Below are 15,484 nucleotides of genomic sequence, written 5' to 3'. Positions count from 1 at the left end.
GACAATCGCTATTGTTTGTCAAAAAAATGCATACCCTATAATCATTTATATGATAATAAAAATGATTATATATATTATATTTTTTGTCAAAACACGTCAATAATCATATAAACTAACATATACGTGAAAAACAATTGGATTGCATTATGAACAGTGTGACATACGTAACATGATTTTACAGAAAGTATGATAGTTTCCTTTGAAGTAATGTAAACTTGAAGAAATTGAAGTTTCTTTCCCATGATAAGGGTTTTATCTCAAGGGGATAATCACTCTTAGGTTCCCTGGATTAAGAGTAATCATTTTATCATTGCCAACTGCAGTTGTTTTAAAGACTACGCGTCAAAAGGGTGCATCGTGTACACTGATTACTCTGGGTGGTTTTCCCCTCGTTTTTAAGGCTAAGACAAGTTCCTAGCAACTCTAAATCTATCATTATGACTTCTTTGATCTGCCTCACCACTGGTTGATTGCTTCTACTGATTAATTACAATTAAGTTGGCCGTAAATAGTTTTAACTTCATTGAGCGACTCACATATTTATATTATGATACTTATATCGATTACTATAACGTAATAAAAACAAGACAATGGACCAATTTAAAATTTAAAAAACAATGCTAAATAATGTGACACGTCAGTCCATAAACTAAAACGATAAACAACTTATTTGGCGTGTGTATATATAACAGACTCAGTAGCAGCAAAATACGACTCAGTTTCTCTACAGTCTGTTTTCGTCGAAACTACATCGAGAGTATCTTGCACTATAATCATGTTATTCAAGTTACAAATCGTATTGTTCTTGTCAGCTAGCCTGATCATGATTTCGGGCGTAGACGCCAAGGAAAAATGCAAATACACCGAGACACTTCCTGATGATTACCCGTGCTACAAACCGGATGATATTATAGCATGGGCGAATGCTCTAAGAACGGCCAATTGCAGTAAGATAAATCTCTAAGTAATCCTCTAAACAAGTACTCGAGTGCCTGGTCATTTTGTCCATCCTTGAGTCAGAAAATTTGACTTTAGACTCAGATCACTTCACGCTAGTTACTCCAGCCCGGATTGTTGTAACCCCAAGTATTTAGTACCATTGGAAAGGGGAGAGATAGGGCTATAACCTACTCAAAGGACATCCCCGTATCTCTTATAGAACCAGAGCTTTAACCCTTCATTGCCGCGAACTTAGTTTCATATACTAATATTTAATTTTATGACACCGTATCAAAGATAACGTTATTATAAATAATTTGATTCGAGGTTCATCAATGACACCGGAACAATTTAAGAAATATTTCAATTGTTTGAAAACCCTTAGCGCCGACTACGTAACAACAGTAAGTGTGGTTAACTAAATTGAAACGAATGTCGTTAAATCAATTTTTTTTGCCCATATCAAGGTGGATATCCACTTGATGAGAACCCCACTTCAATGCGGGGAAAAACTGGTGGACAATTCGGCCCTGGCTAAAGACCAATCTCCAGAAGCCAGCGTCTCTTTGTTTTGTAAGACCCTTCCACCTGGAAAAGAAGAAATTAAGCCTGATTCAAAGGCGGTAAATATAAAGATACTAATTTCTTAACTATGTCCAATTACGAATGGGTATTAGTTAAGACGCATTCTTACAGTTCAAGCTAATGTCTTGCGCTGTCTACGAATACTCCAGAAAGTTTGAGTCAAAAGTTAAAGACGGTAATCTTTTCAAGGTAAAGAAATAAACTCCATTATTTGAGATACTGTTTTCCAAAAGATAATATGTTCACGTATCTCCGTGTAGTGTTAAATGACCAATTACGAAGCAAGATGTATATCCGCACATGAGCACGTGAATCGGTCGTAATTGGTAGCACATTAATGTCTTCTTTCAAGATAAATATTCATCAATGTATTAAAATAAAAGAAAGTGTTTAATGCAAATAATTGAATTAATTTTTCACTTAAAAATGAAATGATTTTTTCAATCCAAGCAAAAATGTATTCATTTGCGAAGCTTGGAATGAAATTTATCATTGAAACTTAGTTCCATCTTTTATCTTTAATTTTTTCGAGTTATTTAGTCAGCTATTTAATTTATGTAAATGAATTTATTTTAATATTATTTACGTATGAAATATATACTGCAATTATCATTAATGTATCATCCATTAAGTTTGAGTTACTTTCAGTAAAAAAAAGATCATTTTTGTTCCCTTTTTTAAAGTAGAAATTAATATTAATAAAGTTTGTTTAAGATGTTATTCAGTCGGCAGGTGTAGCTTTAATTAATTTTAATTACTTTATATCGTATATAAACTCGTGAACTCCCCCTCCTTTCGCGAGTTAGTTTCATTTCTAACCGTAATTCTTTTAGGCCTAGTCATGTTGGCGAAATTCCAGTTTGTCTTAGCATCCGCTTTCCTGATCCTGATTGCCAGCAGTGCAGTGGACGGCAAACAATGCGAGTACATCGAGGCCCGTCCTGACAATTACCCGTGTTACACGTCGGACCATATTAACGGCTGGTTGAAAGCTATACAAGCAACCGGATGTAGTAAGAATCAATAAAACCCGCTAAGAATGCCTATAAATAGTAGCATTTACAATGGGTTGAGTCTAACTCGCGCTTCGTATACATTTAGATGCCATGATGACCAAAGAAATCTTTCCCACCTATTTCAAATTTGTCAAAGCTTTAAATCCAAACTACGTTACAGTAGTAAGTATGCGTTCAATTTGAACAGAAGTATCTTTACGTCGTCAATTGGTTATTTTCTAGGTCACTCAACACATAATGAGGACCCCACTTCAATGCGGTGAAAAACTGGTCAACAATTCGGCTCTGGCTTCTGACCCTTCTGACGAGGCTGCCAATTTTTTGTTCTGCAAGAGTATTCCAGTGAATTTTGCTGAAGTCACACCTTCGTCAAACGCGGTAATATCAAAATTCCAAAATTGTAATTATCCACATTTACAAATATAAATAAGTTCCGTTTTTTTGCAGTACAAGCTAATATCTTGCGCAATGTACGAATTCGTCAGAAAATTTGACATAATGCCTCAAGATTTTAAACTTTTCAAGGTACATAAAAGAGTAAGGTCCATTATTTGATGTAAAACACGACAACCAGCTTCAAGAGGACGAGTTCTTTACTTCAAATAATGGATTTCTTTGATTGTAAAAAAGACCACTTGATTTTTTGTAACAATATTGGTGTATTTTTCCCGTATTAGATGAACTAAAAACCAAAGTTTCCACATAACCTGAACACTGAGGGAAATTGGAAGAGCATCTTTTGAAAATGTATTTTTAATTACCTAATAATGTGAAATTAAATAAAGTACTTGAGGAATTATACATGACATAAATTCAATTTTGAAATTAATAAAAACAAAAGAACACAATTCTAACTGTTTCGCAATCTTCTGTCCAAGAACACATACAAGTCCTGAGAATATTCGGGGCCATACTTTAGTCAAACTTTCAAATATGGCGTCGAGGGACGGATAGTGGGGAAAAACAGCTTAACTGCGACCTAAATTTATCTTTGTTGCTCTAAATCTTTCTAGCTTTTCGCGTTCCACGTTGAGATTGCGTTTAAAAAGCTACGTTAAGCACACAGTTCACGAGCTACACGGTTTGAGATCTCGTTTTACACCTGTTGTTTCGGTAATCTCTTAAACAAACTTAATTAGTTATTCTAATAACGTAATAAAGAAGATTACCGAGAAACTAAATTTAAACTAAAATAAACCGAGAATAATGTAAACTACTTAATGATGTTTAGTATAATTTAAGGCTACCCTAAATTAAATAGCTGCTTAAATGATTCCATGGCACGTCAGATGATCACGTCAATTGTTCACGCGAGAAAAGCACTATCGTTATGAATCTTATAATGATTTTTTTTCTATTATTATTTGGGGTTATTTAGTCAGCTATTTAATATATGTAAATTTCAATCTATTTTATTGTTTTATCTGCGAAATATATTACAGTAAATACCATTAAATTCTCCATTAATTTTAGTTTTGTTTAGTTTACTTTACTTTATTATAAAAAGATCATTAATTTTTGCTCTCTTTTTTATCAGAAAAATTAACATTAATAAAGTTTGTTTAAGATATTATTTAAGCCGCAGGTGTATTTTGCAGTTATTAAATTAATTACTTTATACCGTATATAAACTCGTGATTCCATCCTAATTTTTGCGACTTAGTTTAATTTCTAACCGCAATCAAGTATCTCTTTTCATTTAGTCATGCAGGGAAAATTCCAGTTCGTTTTCTTGTCAGCTTGCCTGTTCCTGATTTCGACTGTTAACTCCGAGAAGTGCTCTTACACCGAGGCCCTTCCTGACGATTATCCTTGTTATACAGCTGATGATATTACGTCATGGATGAAAGTCATAGCGAAATACGGCTGCAGTAAGTATCAACAGAAGAAGTACTTCGAGAGAGGTGTCTAATTGTACTATTCCTTACTTAGGTGGTACCGCAAACGCGACTCAAATGCTAGGATATTTCAATTGCATTGAAAAAGTCGCTAAAGACTACATACCAACAGTAAATTTGTTTATACCGAGTTAGGTGTTATGTTATTGATAAAATTGTTACCTTCTTTTCAAACAGGTCGTCACTCACGTGATGTTGACCCCTCTTCAATGCGGTGAAAAACTCATTGACAATATGGAGCTCCTCAAGAACCCGAGTCCATTGGAAGGCATGAACCTCTTTTGCAAAACTATGCCGGGTCCCGATGAAGAGATTAAGCCATCCTCCAAAGGGGTTAGTTACTTAATTATAATTTTGTCGATTTTAGAACGGAGTTTTTAATTATTATATTTTGCAGTTCAAGTTAATGTCTTGCGTTATGTACGAATACTTCAGAAAATACAAATTGGAAGCTCAAGATAACAAAATTTTCAAGGTTGGTATTATCATATTGGAACCAATTTGAAGCCAGATTTTATTTAAAAGAAATTAATTTCTTTTAGTGCTAGGATTAACCTGGTCAACATTTTGATTACGAGGGAATTGAAAGCGAATCATCTCAATATTTTTCAAAGACAAATTCCTTATATGTAATATTGAAAATTAAAGAAAATATTCGAAGCATTTTTGCCTAACTTTAATTTCAAACAATGGTACATAATCTTATTCAAAAAATTATCATATATGTCAAAAACTTTAATTTCGCTAACGATTAATGTTAAAAATTATCATATGCTGAATTTAAATGATGAATAACAAATCAAAAACCAAAACATGCATTCATCTGTCAGGATTTGCATATAAAGCGAATGACTTTGGCCTATATAATATGTACGTAACACTGCGTGGTTTAGAGATTAAATAGCAACGTGCGAGTGTTGCCACTAGAATGCTATCGAACGTGAATAGTGGCAATTTTGCGGGTAATTGCGTGCCACAAACATCTTGTAATTACCAAAACTGCTACAAACCATGCCAGGAATTCATAAGAGTAGCATTTTCCTCAACGTCTCTAGGCCGGCTAACGTGGAAGATGATTCCTGAAGTAGAACATAGCCTACTTCGTTTATTGATCTTTACTAAACTGTATAATACACGCAGAAATTATTCAAAACAAAGGGCTAACGTAAAGACAAAATGAAAATTTTCTCTCGTAAATACTCGTGTTTCTCTCTCATTTTCATCGTGCACTCGACCCGTTATCAAACGTTGATTACCTGAGTTAAGCGAAATTATGATGGTAAAATTCGAATACATCGTCGTGGCTCTTTGCCTGGGTCTCTGCGTACTAAGTTCGGTGGACAGCAAGGAGAAATGTCCCTATAGAGAAGCTGTTCCCGATGATTTTCCTTGTTACTCGAAAGATGATGTTAATGGCTGGCTGAATGATCTCCAAGACAACGGATGCAGTAGGGATCATTTTTATTAAAGGGTGTCCAAAGAAGGCTGCGACGAGTGGGTATAAATGATTTGAAATACGTCAGAGGCACGTGACCGAGAAATTAAAAAAAAACTTAGTTCAATTGGGGTGTCCAGTCCCACTCCATAAGGAGTCTTTGGATCTTGGCGTCACGTGGTTCCAGTGACGTATTTCATATCATTTTTACTCACCCACGGCTGCCTTCTTTGGACACCCTTTAAGAGAAGCACTGCGCAGAGTTTATCGCGCACCTTCTTCTAATAAACGTTACAAACGCACCTTCTTCTAATAAACGTTACAAACGCATCTTTTCTAGGTGATAGCGCGACTGATGAGGAATTTGAAGCCTTTTACAAATGTTTTATGAACTACCAACCCAACTACGTAGAAATGGTAAAGCTCCACTAAATTCCTAAATTAATTATCACTAAATTAAAAACACGTTTGATTAAAAAATAGCTGAATACGCACGTCGTTCGGACGCCTCTTCAATGTGGCGCAAAACTCTTGGACACTTCGTCCATCAAGGGAAACCCGGATCCTAAAGCCGCCATTAGACTGTATTGTCAAAATATTCCCAGTAAAGACGAGGTTAAAGTTAAATCAAACGCTGTAAGTATAATTAAAGATTATTTTAAACATTAATTATTGGTTTTTAATCGAGATCATTTTTATAGTTTCAATTGATATCTTGCGGTATGTACGAATATATTCGAAAATTCGAAGCGAAATCTCAAGATTCCAAACAGTTCAAAGTAAGAAAACGTTTTAACAATAATGATATCCATTAGTTAAAGTAAAAACTAACGTCTGTGTTGTTCTACTTTAACTTACGCGTTTTTGAATGATTAGAAATATCAAAATATTTATGAATTGTTTTATTTTTATCAAGTGCACTGCTTCGTAAAGATCGTAGTGATTTTGAATAACTTCGCAGCAAAACTGATTTGATAATAGTATTGTTAAAGTACATCATATGTAATGCTGTGAAATTAAACATTGCAAAAGTTATCAATGTTGTAAAAATCTATTTAAATATATCAACTTATGTGTCCAGTACAATAGTACTTTTGTATTGCTGATAATCCTTTGTTTTCAAAAACATTATATTTTTCAATGATTCACTGTATTTTCCAAAGAGGTTGTTTCTTAATCCTTTGGTACTTCGTGAAGCATATCTTGAAGATAACTCGTTTAAATTAACCTCCACTTTAAGTTAACCGATAAACAACATCCTTTATATATAAACCCTTGTTTACTCGAAACATTATTTGACTCAAATCCGTCGAAGTAATTGCTAGGACAATCATGTTGAAGTACACTTTGGTGTCACTTTGTCTCATTGCGAGCTACGTCACTTACGCGAGGAATTGCAGGACGACGGAAGTTCATCCTAAAGGTTATCCTTGTTATACCCATGCTGATGTTGTGGGTTGGATTAAAACTATAGTTGACCACGGATGTCGTAAGATTATTAATTAAATTAATTTGATTTTAATTAAATAAAGGGTCCAGAGATTAATCGTCTTTACTTTGAATATAGATGCCCACGCTACTGAAGAAGAATTTCAGAAGTTTTGCAAATGTTTAGGGGACAATAATCCGAATTACGTGTTAACGGTGAATTAAACGGATTCTCTAATTAATGATATACTAATTTTAATTTTAATTTAATTTTAGGGTGACTCTCTCCTTAGGTACCCGCTTCAATGTGGCGAAAAGCTCATTGACACCTCGACGCTACCACATAATGCGACCACCGTAGACACGCTTCGTTTGTATTGTAAATCTTATACAAAAGAATCGTGTAAAACCACGAACGCTGGACCCACCGCTGGACCCACCGCTCATGGTAAAAGCGAACCTACACCCGAACAGGTAATATCAATCAAACTAACGTCGCAAAATCCAAATTTAATTTACCAAAGTGTCGTAGGCCTAATTGATCTTTGTAATTTTGCAGTTCAGGCTAGCAGCCTGCGCCATGAATGAATTTGTAAGAAAGTTCGAGTTGAAATACCCAGATTATAGAGCTTTCAAAGTAAGTCTCCGTGACGTAATCTTTTAAAAAATATATTGGACATAAGTAAACTGAATTGGGGTGGTTTTTACTCCAATTTATGACTTTCTGAATGATAAATGAATTTTTTTTTTCAAGTGCGATTGAGACCGAGAAGTTTTAAACACGTTGAATATGAAAGTTCCAACGAAACTTGATGAAGAAACAGTCGCAGTCTATTTTTTGAAAGTTTTTTTGCTTTCAAATATTCCGCTTACCATAAGAAATACACAAATAATTTGATGTTTAATTTAAAATAATCCGAATGTAAAATGCGCAAAATGTTTATAATTAATAAAAAAAAGTAACATCCTGCAATGATAATAACGTAATAATGATAAATATGAAAACCGCATACTTCTAGTACCCATTTAAAGTGTAACTATTATCTATTATTAGGATTTATCTAGGAATGTTAGGTCACTATAAGCTGATACCTTTCCAATTAGCTTAGCTGAGGATAAGTGAAACCACTGCATTTTTAAGGGGGCGAAGATCTGGCATCACGCTATGAAAAAGTGAACATTCACCTTTCAATAGCTCTACATTTAGAGTAATAATTATAGTTAATTCGTTTCAGGCTCTAAAGTCGCCAAATAATTGTTATTTAACGACCGATATATATTTCTTAATATCCCGTTGTACTTCATAAAACCTATCAAGTTTGTAAAAATAACTCGCTTGAAAAATACCCTCTATTTCAAGTTAACCGATATAGTGATTGAACTATGTTAAAGTATTTAGCGTTAGGTCTGCTTTGTTGTCTTGTTGAGGGGTTTGGGAATTCTGAAGAGGTTTGCGCAATTTCTCACGCTATCCCTGAAGGTTACCCCTGTTATTCGCACGATGATGTTAATGGTTGGATAAAAGCAGTAGTTGAGAATTAATTAGTAGTAAGTTAATTAAGTTAATTAAATTAATTATAATTAAGTAAAGTTTCGAGAGATGTTAATCCTCTTTGTTTTGTTTATAGACTCCGAGGCTACTTATGAAGAATTTGAAAGGTTTTACAAATGTTCTTTGAAAAATTGTCCGGAATACGTGAAAACTGTGAATTTAAATTACTCCCTAATTTAATTGTTAATAAACTAATTTTAATTAATTTTTAAAGGGTGAAGTTATCGTTAGGTACCCGCTTCAATGTGGCGAGAAACTCCTGGACAATTCGGCCATCTCAGGGAACTCGCGCGTTTTCGACGTCATTCGATTGTTATGTAAGAATATTCCATGTGACGTAGAAGAAATCAAACCAAAGACAAAAGCCGTACGTAATCGAACTCGAGCCTATCAACTTTAATAATGTGTTTTAATGAATCTATTTACGTTTGCAGTACAAGATAATGGTCTGCGCTTTGCAGGAATTTTCCAGAAAGTTCTTGTTGAGCTACGCGGATTTTAGAATATTCAAGGTAAATATGTGGTGGCTTCATCCTTCAAATTTAAGTAAATTGAATTCGGAAGGTTTTAAATAATATTGATACTGTTTGTTTTTGATATATTTTTCAAGTGTGATTGAGATTGGGAAGTTTGAAAAACATCGAACTAGCATTTTCAAGAAAAAAAATGTAATAATACAAATAAAATTAAAGTAAATATTCGATGCGTTAAATTTGATCATTTTAAGATATGGTTTACTTAAAAATTTTACTCGAGTCAAAATTCCGAGATAACAAACTACTCAAAGTAATTAAGTTAAATTGTACTTGGTAAAACATATCAAGTCCTCGAAGATAACTCGATTAAATCGTTTAAATTCTATTCCACTTCAAGTTAATCGAAGTCTTCCTTTATATATAAGCGCTTAATTGTCAAATCGATACATTATTTGACTCAACTCCGTCGTAGTAATTGCTCGGACAGTCATGTTGCAGTACATTTTGGTGTCACTTTGCCTTATTGGGGGATACGTCAATTCGCAACGTATATGCAGAACACCGGAAGTTCATCCTGAAGGCTACCCTTGTTACTCTCACTATGACGTTCAGAGTTGGGTGAAAGTTTTAGTTAACAACGGATGTCGTAAGCTTATTAATTAAAATGAATATATTTAAATGAACTTATAAGAACTTTAATTGCCTTGATTTTGCTCATAGACGCCAAAGCTACGGAAGATGAATTTAATAAGTTTTACAAATGTTTGACCCCGGATTACGTGAAAACCGTGAGAAAAAAATAGTTTTTTGTTAATTAGTGGTTAATTTTAATTGGCTATGGGGCTTTGATTTATTTTTAGGGTGATCTTGTCGCTAAGTATCCGCTTCAATGTGGCGAGAAACTCCTGGATACCTCGGCCCTGGCAGAAAACGCGACTACTTGGGACACCATTCGTTTGTATTGTAATAATATGCCAGGTGATGATGAAGGTATAGTCGATATTACATCGATATACGTAAGTAAATCAAATCAAATTGACAAGGAAATTCAACTTTATTACCGTGTTCTAATTAAACTATTACTTTCTTTAACAGTACAGGTTAGTGTCCTGCACTATGTACGAACATACTAGAAAGTTCCGCTTGGGACGTGTAGATAGCAAAAATTTCAAAGTAAGTATAATGGTGCCACAATCATTTAATATTAATTAGGAGAAAAGTAAAGCTTTTATTTCATTTTTCGAATTTTAGAATGCTTAGTGACTTAATTAGCTATTTGACTTCGCTGTATATCAATTATCATCTAAATTGTTTTTTCTTTGTTTTTCAAGTGCAATTGAGGCTGAGAAGTTTTAGAAATAAATATTTCTAGATAAATTTTCAACGAAGGACAATGAAGAGACCGCGAGATAATTTTATTTAGTTTAAATTGTATTTAAGAAAAACTTATTTGCTTTCTAATTAATTACGCTGGTCTCGGAACTATTTGGTATCGTGATTATTTGGTCTCGGGACTATTTGGTATCGTGATTATTTGGTCTCGGGACTATTTGGTATCGTGATTATTTGGTCTCGGGACTATTTGGTATCGTGATTATTTGGTCTCGGGACTATTTGGTATCGTGATTATTTGGTTACCTAATTAACTGCCTCCTTTTCCAAAGCAATGGTCCCAATAATTCGTTGCCACCTTTTCCAAAATATTCTCCTATTAATTAGCTGCCACCTTTTCCAAAATATTCTGCTATTAATTAGCTGCTACCTTTTCCAAAACATTCTCCTACTATTTAGCTACCACCTTTTCCAAAACATTCCTACTAATTAGCTGCCACCTTTTCCAAAATATTCTCCTAATAGTTAGCTGCCACCTTTTCCAAAATATTCTCCTAATAGTTAGCTGCCACCTTTTCCAAAATATTCTCCAATTAATTAGCTGCCACATTTTCCTAAATATTCTCCTATTAATTAGCTGCCACCTTTTCCAAAATATTCTGCTATTAATTAGCTGCCACCTTTTCCAAAATATTCTCCTACTAATTAGCTGCCACCTTTTCCAAAATATTCTCCTACTAATTAGCTAAGACCTTTTCCAAAACATTCTCCTACTAATTAGCTGCCACCTTTTCCAAAACATTCTCCTAATAGTTAGCTGCCACCTTTTCCAAAATATTCTCCAATTAATTAGCTGCCACCTTTTCCAAAATATTCTCCAATTAATTAGCTCCCACCTTTTCCAAAATATTCTCCTAATAGTTAGCTGCCACCTTTCCCAAAATATTCTCCAATTAATTGGCTGCCACCTTTTCCAAAACATTCTCCTACTAATAATCTACCACCTTTTCCAAAACATTCTCCTACTAATTAGCTGCCACCTTTTCCAAAATATTCTCCTAATAGTTAGCTGCCACCTTTTCCAAAATATTCTCCAATTAATTAGCTGCCACCTTTTCCTAAATATTCTCCTATTAATTAGCTGCCACCTTTTCCTAAATATTCTCCTATTAATTAGCTGCCACCTTTTCCAAAATATTCTCCTATTAATTAGCTGCCACCTTTTCCAAAATATTCTGCTATTAATTAGCTGCCACCTTTTCCAAAACATTCTCCTACTATTTAGCTACCACCTTTTCCAAAACATTCTCCTACTAATTAGCTGCCACCTTTTCCAAAATATTCTCCTAATAGTTAGCTGCCACCTTTTCCAAAATATTCTCCAATTAATTAGCTGCCACATTTTCCTAAATATTCTCCTATTAATTAGCTGCCACCTTTTCCAAAATATTCTGCTATTAATTAGCTGCCACCTTTTCCAAAACATTCTCCTACTAATTAGCTACCACCTTTTCCAAAACATTCTCCTACTAATTAGCTACCACCTTTTCCAAAACATTCTCCTACTAATTAGCTGCCACCTTTTCCAAAATATTCTTCTAATAGTTAGCTGCCACCTTTTCCAAAAAATTCTCCAATTAATTAGCTGCCACCTATTCCAAAAAATTCTCCAATTAATTAGCTGCCACATTTTCCAAAATATTCTCCTATTAATTATCTGACACCTTTTCCAAAAAATTCTCCAATTAATTAGCTGCCACCTATTCCAAAAAATTCTCCAATTAATTAGCTGCCACCTTTTCCAAAATATTCTCCTATTAATTATCTGACACCTTTTCCAAAATATTTCAATTATTGCTAATAAATTGTTCGTGGTAAGAGGCGGGTTTTAATACTCATATAAATAATCTTCTTACCCCCAAACAATGTTGGGTTGGGTTAGGTCCCGAGACCCATTTGTCCCGAGACCCAATTGTCCCGAGACCCATTTGTCCCGAGACCCAATTGTCCCGAGACCCAATTTGACCCGAGACCCATTTGTCCCCATGACCCAATTGTCCCGAGACCCATTTGTCCCGAGACCCATTTGTCCCGAGACCCATTTGTCCCAAGACCCAATTGTCCCGAGACCCATTTGTCCCGAGACCAAAACGGCGAGACCAAAACGGTGAGACCAAATCGGCGAGACCATAACGGCGAGACCAAATTGTCGCGTACCGTTCAGGTTTATTTTAAATAAAAATAATCTACATGTAAATTAAAATTAAAAATACCTATAAAAAATAAAGTAAAAATTAAGTAACGCCTGAAAATTCCTGTTGAATTACCACACCAAATTAAATCCTGCATTTATATAAAGTAGTTCGGAAGTAACATGATAATAATAAGTATGACATGTTTCTATCATTAAGCGTTCATAGTTCAATAGTTCTACCTCTAGAGTAATTACTCTAATTAACTCCTTTGAACGTTTCTAATCCAAAGTCCTTCGACTTTTCAATTTGTTTTCTCGTACCTCTGAGACCATTGCTTGAAAGCCACTAGCCTAAAGAACTGATTAAACGTATGAAGATAACTTGTCTAATTAACGCAATTATGTTGAAGCCCGTTTTGGCCTTACTTTGTCTTATTGCGGGGTTTGCTGATTCCATATTGCCGAAATCTGGATTGATTTGCAAAAGCACTCAAATTACCCCTAAAGACTTTCCTTGTTATTCTCACGATGATCTTGAGAATTGGTTAAAAATTGTTGTTGCTAACGGATGTCGTAAGATAATTAATTAATTAATTTGATTTTAATTGAATTAAATTAAGTTCCAATGGATAACTTAATTTGTTTTAAGACGAAAAGGCTACGGATGAAGAAATTAAAAAATTTTACGAATGCCTATTGAAAATCTGTCCGGATTACGTATTAGCGGTGAATTAAAAATACTCTCTAATTACTAGGTAATTAATTAATTATGATTTAATTATTTTTAGAGTATCAGTCTGGTTCGGTACCCGCTTCAATGTGGCGAGAAGCTCTTGGACATTTCAACATGCTCGAAAAACCCAACCGGTCTTGAAGCAGTTCGTTTGATTTGCAAAAATATGCCGTGTAAAGATGGGAAAATTGATCGGAAATCGAAAGCCGTAAGCATACTCGAACTCAATAATAGCAAATTCAACTTTAGGAAGAAATCCTAATGAAGTTCCTATATAGTTCAGGATTATGTCCTGCGGTCTACTTGAATTAGGCCGAAAGTTCGACTTGAGATACGCAAATTGGAGAACATTTAAAGTAAGTAACGATAACGAAAGTGAATTGAATTGAATTGGTAAGGTTTTTATTGCAATTAATGGCTTTCTGAGTGTTATAATACAAGGTGGATTTGATTAGCTAACCCACGTTTCTAATTACATTTTATTTTCTGTGTTTTTAAAGTGCTACTGAAATTGAGAAGTTTAAAAAAAACCTTGAAAAAATTTTCAAGAAATGTTATGATATAGTAAAATGTATTAATATAAATTAAACTTCATAAAGATTATATTCAAGATATGGTTTGCTTTCAAATTTTATTTTAACAATAACAAGAACGAATTAGTTTCAGTTTAATTTTAAAATAAATGCCTATAAATAATAATTTTAAAATTGACCGATAATCCTTTGTTTTCAAAACAGATAATAATCTTAAGTGATTCATTGTGTTTTCCCAAGATTTTGGTTCTCGACCCTATGTATTTCCTAATCCTTTTGTTTTTCATAAAACGTATCTTGAAGATAAAAACTCCACCACTTTAAGTTAACCGATAAACAACGCCGTTTATATATAAACCCTTGTTTACTCCAAACATTGTTTGACTCAACTCCGTCCGTCGAAGTAATTACTAGGACAATCATGTTGAAGTACATTTTGGTCTCACTTTGTCTTATTACTGGCTACGTCACTTACGCCAGGAATTGCAGGACTACTGAAGTTTACCCTAAAGGTTATCCTTGTTACACCCACGCCGATGTTACCGGTTGGTTCAAAGATCTAGTTGACAACGGATGTCGTAAGATTCATTAATTAACTCGATTTTAATTAAACTAATTAAAAGTTCCGAGAGATTAATCGTTTTCACTTTGTTTATAGACGCCCACGCTTCAGAAGAAGAATTTCAAAGGTTTTACAAATGTTTAGGGGACAATAATCCGAATTACGTGTTAACGGTGAATGAAAACGAATTCTCTAATTAATGTTAAACTAATTTTAATTTTAATTTATTTTTAGGGTGACTCTGTCCTCAGGTACCCGCTTCAATGTGGCGAAAAACTTGTGGACACTTCGACCCTCCCGCATAACGCGACTACCGTCGACACCATACGATTGTTTTGCCAAAACGTTCCGAGTGAAACTTGTAAAATCGAACCCACATCAAAAATTGTGAGTAGATCAATTTTACGAATATTCCCCAATTGAACTTTATACGTTTACAGTACAAGTTAATGTCCTGCTCTATGCATGAATTACCCAGAAAATTCGAATTAAAATACGCGGATTGGAAAATTTTCAAAGTAAGTAAACATGGTGACGTCATCTTTTATTTTTCAAGTCATAATTTAATAATATTTAAAACGAATTTTTTTCTTTATTTTTTAAGTGCGATTGAAGTTGAGAAGTTTCAAAAACTGAACCAAGAAGAGACTGGAAAGAAACGTTATTTGTATTCACTAATTAGGGTGAATATGTAATGATATAAATAAATTAATCTTAATGTTGATTGCTCTTAAAACAGAGAATATTTTTAAATGAATCAAAGTATTGTTTTTCGACCGTAACATTTCCTAATCCTTTAGT

The 15,484-nt window shown here is 34.0% G+C and overlaps 8 protein-coding genes across 11 annotated transcripts; all 8 read left to right on the top strand.

The window, feature by feature from the left end:
• The first annotated feature begins 155 nt into the window (after positions 1 to 155).
• LOC149702283 (uncharacterized) lies at positions 156 to 2,251 on the top strand. Its single transcript, XM_089866072.1, has 5 exons — positions 156 to 947; positions 1,267 to 1,343; positions 1,407 to 1,562; positions 1,636 to 1,713; positions 1,785 to 2,251. Exons 1-5 carry the CDS (start codon positions 776 to 778, stop codon positions 1,788 to 1,790), a joined length of 489 nt encoding a protein of 162 aa, XP_089722198.1. The 5' UTR covers positions 156 to 775; the 3' UTR covers positions 1,791 to 2,251.
• Positions 2,252 to 2,365: 114 nt separating this feature from the next.
• LOC149702282 (uncharacterized) lies at positions 2,366 to 3,395 on the top strand. 2 transcript variants are annotated; one of them, XM_089866070.1, is made up of 5 exons: positions 2,366 to 2,537; positions 2,626 to 2,702; positions 2,763 to 2,918; positions 2,988 to 3,065; positions 3,218 to 3,395. In XM_089866070.1, the coding sequence occupies exons 1-5, from the start codon at positions 2,366 to 2,368 to the stop codon at positions 3,224 to 3,226; spliced, it is 492 nt and encodes a 163-aa protein (XP_089722196.1). In that variant the 3' UTR covers positions 3,227 to 3,395. The 2 variants fall into 2 exon arrangements, with proteins under 2 accessions (XP_089722196.1, XP_089722195.1); XM_089866069.1 differs by lacking the exon at positions 3,218 to 3,395 and having other exon boundaries at positions 2,988 to 3,127.
• Positions 3,396 to 3,548: 153 nt separating this feature from the next.
• On the top strand, positions 3,549 to 5,101 carry LOC149702281 (uncharacterized). Its single transcript, XM_089866073.1, has 6 exons — positions 3,549 to 3,621; positions 4,244 to 4,411; positions 4,473 to 4,549; positions 4,616 to 4,771; positions 4,836 to 4,913; positions 4,981 to 5,101. The coding sequence occupies exons 2-6, from the start codon at positions 4,246 to 4,248 to the stop codon at positions 4,984 to 4,986; spliced, it is 483 nt and encodes a 160-aa protein (XP_089722199.1). The 5' UTR covers positions 3,549 to 3,621; positions 4,244 to 4,245; the 3' UTR covers positions 4,987 to 5,101.
• Positions 5,102 to 5,680: 579 nt separating this feature from the next.
• LOC149702280 (uncharacterized) lies at positions 5,681 to 6,908 on the top strand. The gene is made up of 5 exons (XM_089866071.1): positions 5,681 to 5,886; positions 6,214 to 6,290; positions 6,357 to 6,509; positions 6,575 to 6,652; positions 6,790 to 6,908. The coding sequence occupies exons 1-5, from the start codon at positions 5,712 to 5,714 to the stop codon at positions 6,802 to 6,804; spliced, it is 498 nt and encodes a 165-aa protein (XP_089722197.1). The 5' UTR covers positions 5,681 to 5,711; the 3' UTR covers positions 6,805 to 6,908.
• Positions 6,909 to 7,153: 245 nt separating this feature from the next.
• Positions 7,154 to 8,283, top strand: LOC149702279 (uncharacterized). Its single transcript, XM_089866068.1, has 5 exons — positions 7,154 to 7,362; positions 7,441 to 7,517; positions 7,578 to 7,775; positions 7,861 to 7,938; positions 8,056 to 8,283. The coding sequence occupies exons 1-5, from the start codon at positions 7,206 to 7,208 to the stop codon at positions 8,062 to 8,064; spliced, it is 519 nt and encodes a 172-aa protein (XP_089722194.1). The 5' UTR covers positions 7,154 to 7,205; the 3' UTR covers positions 8,065 to 8,283.
• A 401-nt stretch (positions 8,284 to 8,684) lies between these two features.
• LOC149702278 (uncharacterized) lies at positions 8,685 to 9,565 on the top strand. The gene is made up of 5 exons (XM_089867096.1): positions 8,685 to 8,814; positions 8,930 to 9,006; positions 9,068 to 9,220; positions 9,288 to 9,365; positions 9,464 to 9,565. The coding sequence occupies exons 1-5, from the start codon at positions 8,685 to 8,687 to the stop codon at positions 9,470 to 9,472; spliced, it is 447 nt and encodes a 148-aa protein (XP_089723222.1). The 3' UTR covers positions 9,473 to 9,565.
• Positions 9,566 to 9,666: 101 nt separating this feature from the next.
• Positions 9,667 to 14,677, top strand: LOC149702277 (uncharacterized). Of its 3 annotated transcripts, none has more exons than XM_089866057.1 (9): positions 9,667 to 9,975; positions 10,050 to 10,117; positions 10,190 to 10,345; positions 10,425 to 10,502; positions 13,266 to 13,428; positions 13,505 to 13,581; positions 13,644 to 13,796; positions 13,867 to 13,944; positions 14,326 to 14,677. In XM_089866057.1, the coding sequence occupies exons 1-9, from the start codon at positions 9,819 to 9,821 to the stop codon at positions 14,443 to 14,445; spliced, it is 1,050 nt and encodes a 349-aa protein (XP_089722183.1). In that variant the 5' UTR covers positions 9,667 to 9,818; the 3' UTR covers positions 14,446 to 14,677. The 3 variants fall into 3 exon arrangements, with proteins under 3 accessions (XP_089722183.1, XP_089722184.1, XP_089722185.1); XM_089866058.1 differs by lacking the exon at positions 14,326 to 14,677 and adding an exon at positions 14,089 to 14,198; XM_089866059.1 differs by lacking the exons at positions 13,266 to 13,428; positions 13,505 to 13,581.
• Positions 14,543 to 15,426, top strand: LOC149702276 (uncharacterized). Its single transcript, XM_089866074.1, has 5 exons — positions 14,543 to 14,699; positions 14,780 to 14,856; positions 14,918 to 15,070; positions 15,124 to 15,201; positions 15,288 to 15,426. Exons 1-5 carry the CDS (start codon positions 14,543 to 14,545, stop codon positions 15,294 to 15,296), a joined length of 474 nt encoding a protein of 157 aa, XP_089722200.1. The 3' UTR covers positions 15,297 to 15,426.
• Positions 15,427 to 15,484: the final 58 nt, after the last annotated feature.

Source organism: Phalangium opilio, unplaced genomic scaffold, assembly GCF_054372755.1.
Source record: "Phalangium opilio isolate 3A_F unplaced genomic scaffold, DU_Popi_V2 ptg000017l_1, whole genome shotgun sequence".
NCBI lineage: Eukaryota > Metazoa > Arthropoda > Arachnida > Opiliones > Phalangiidae > Phalangium > Phalangium opilio.
The sequence above is the reverse complement of the archived record's forward strand: the minus strand, read 5'-3'. Positions and strand labels throughout refer to the sequence as shown.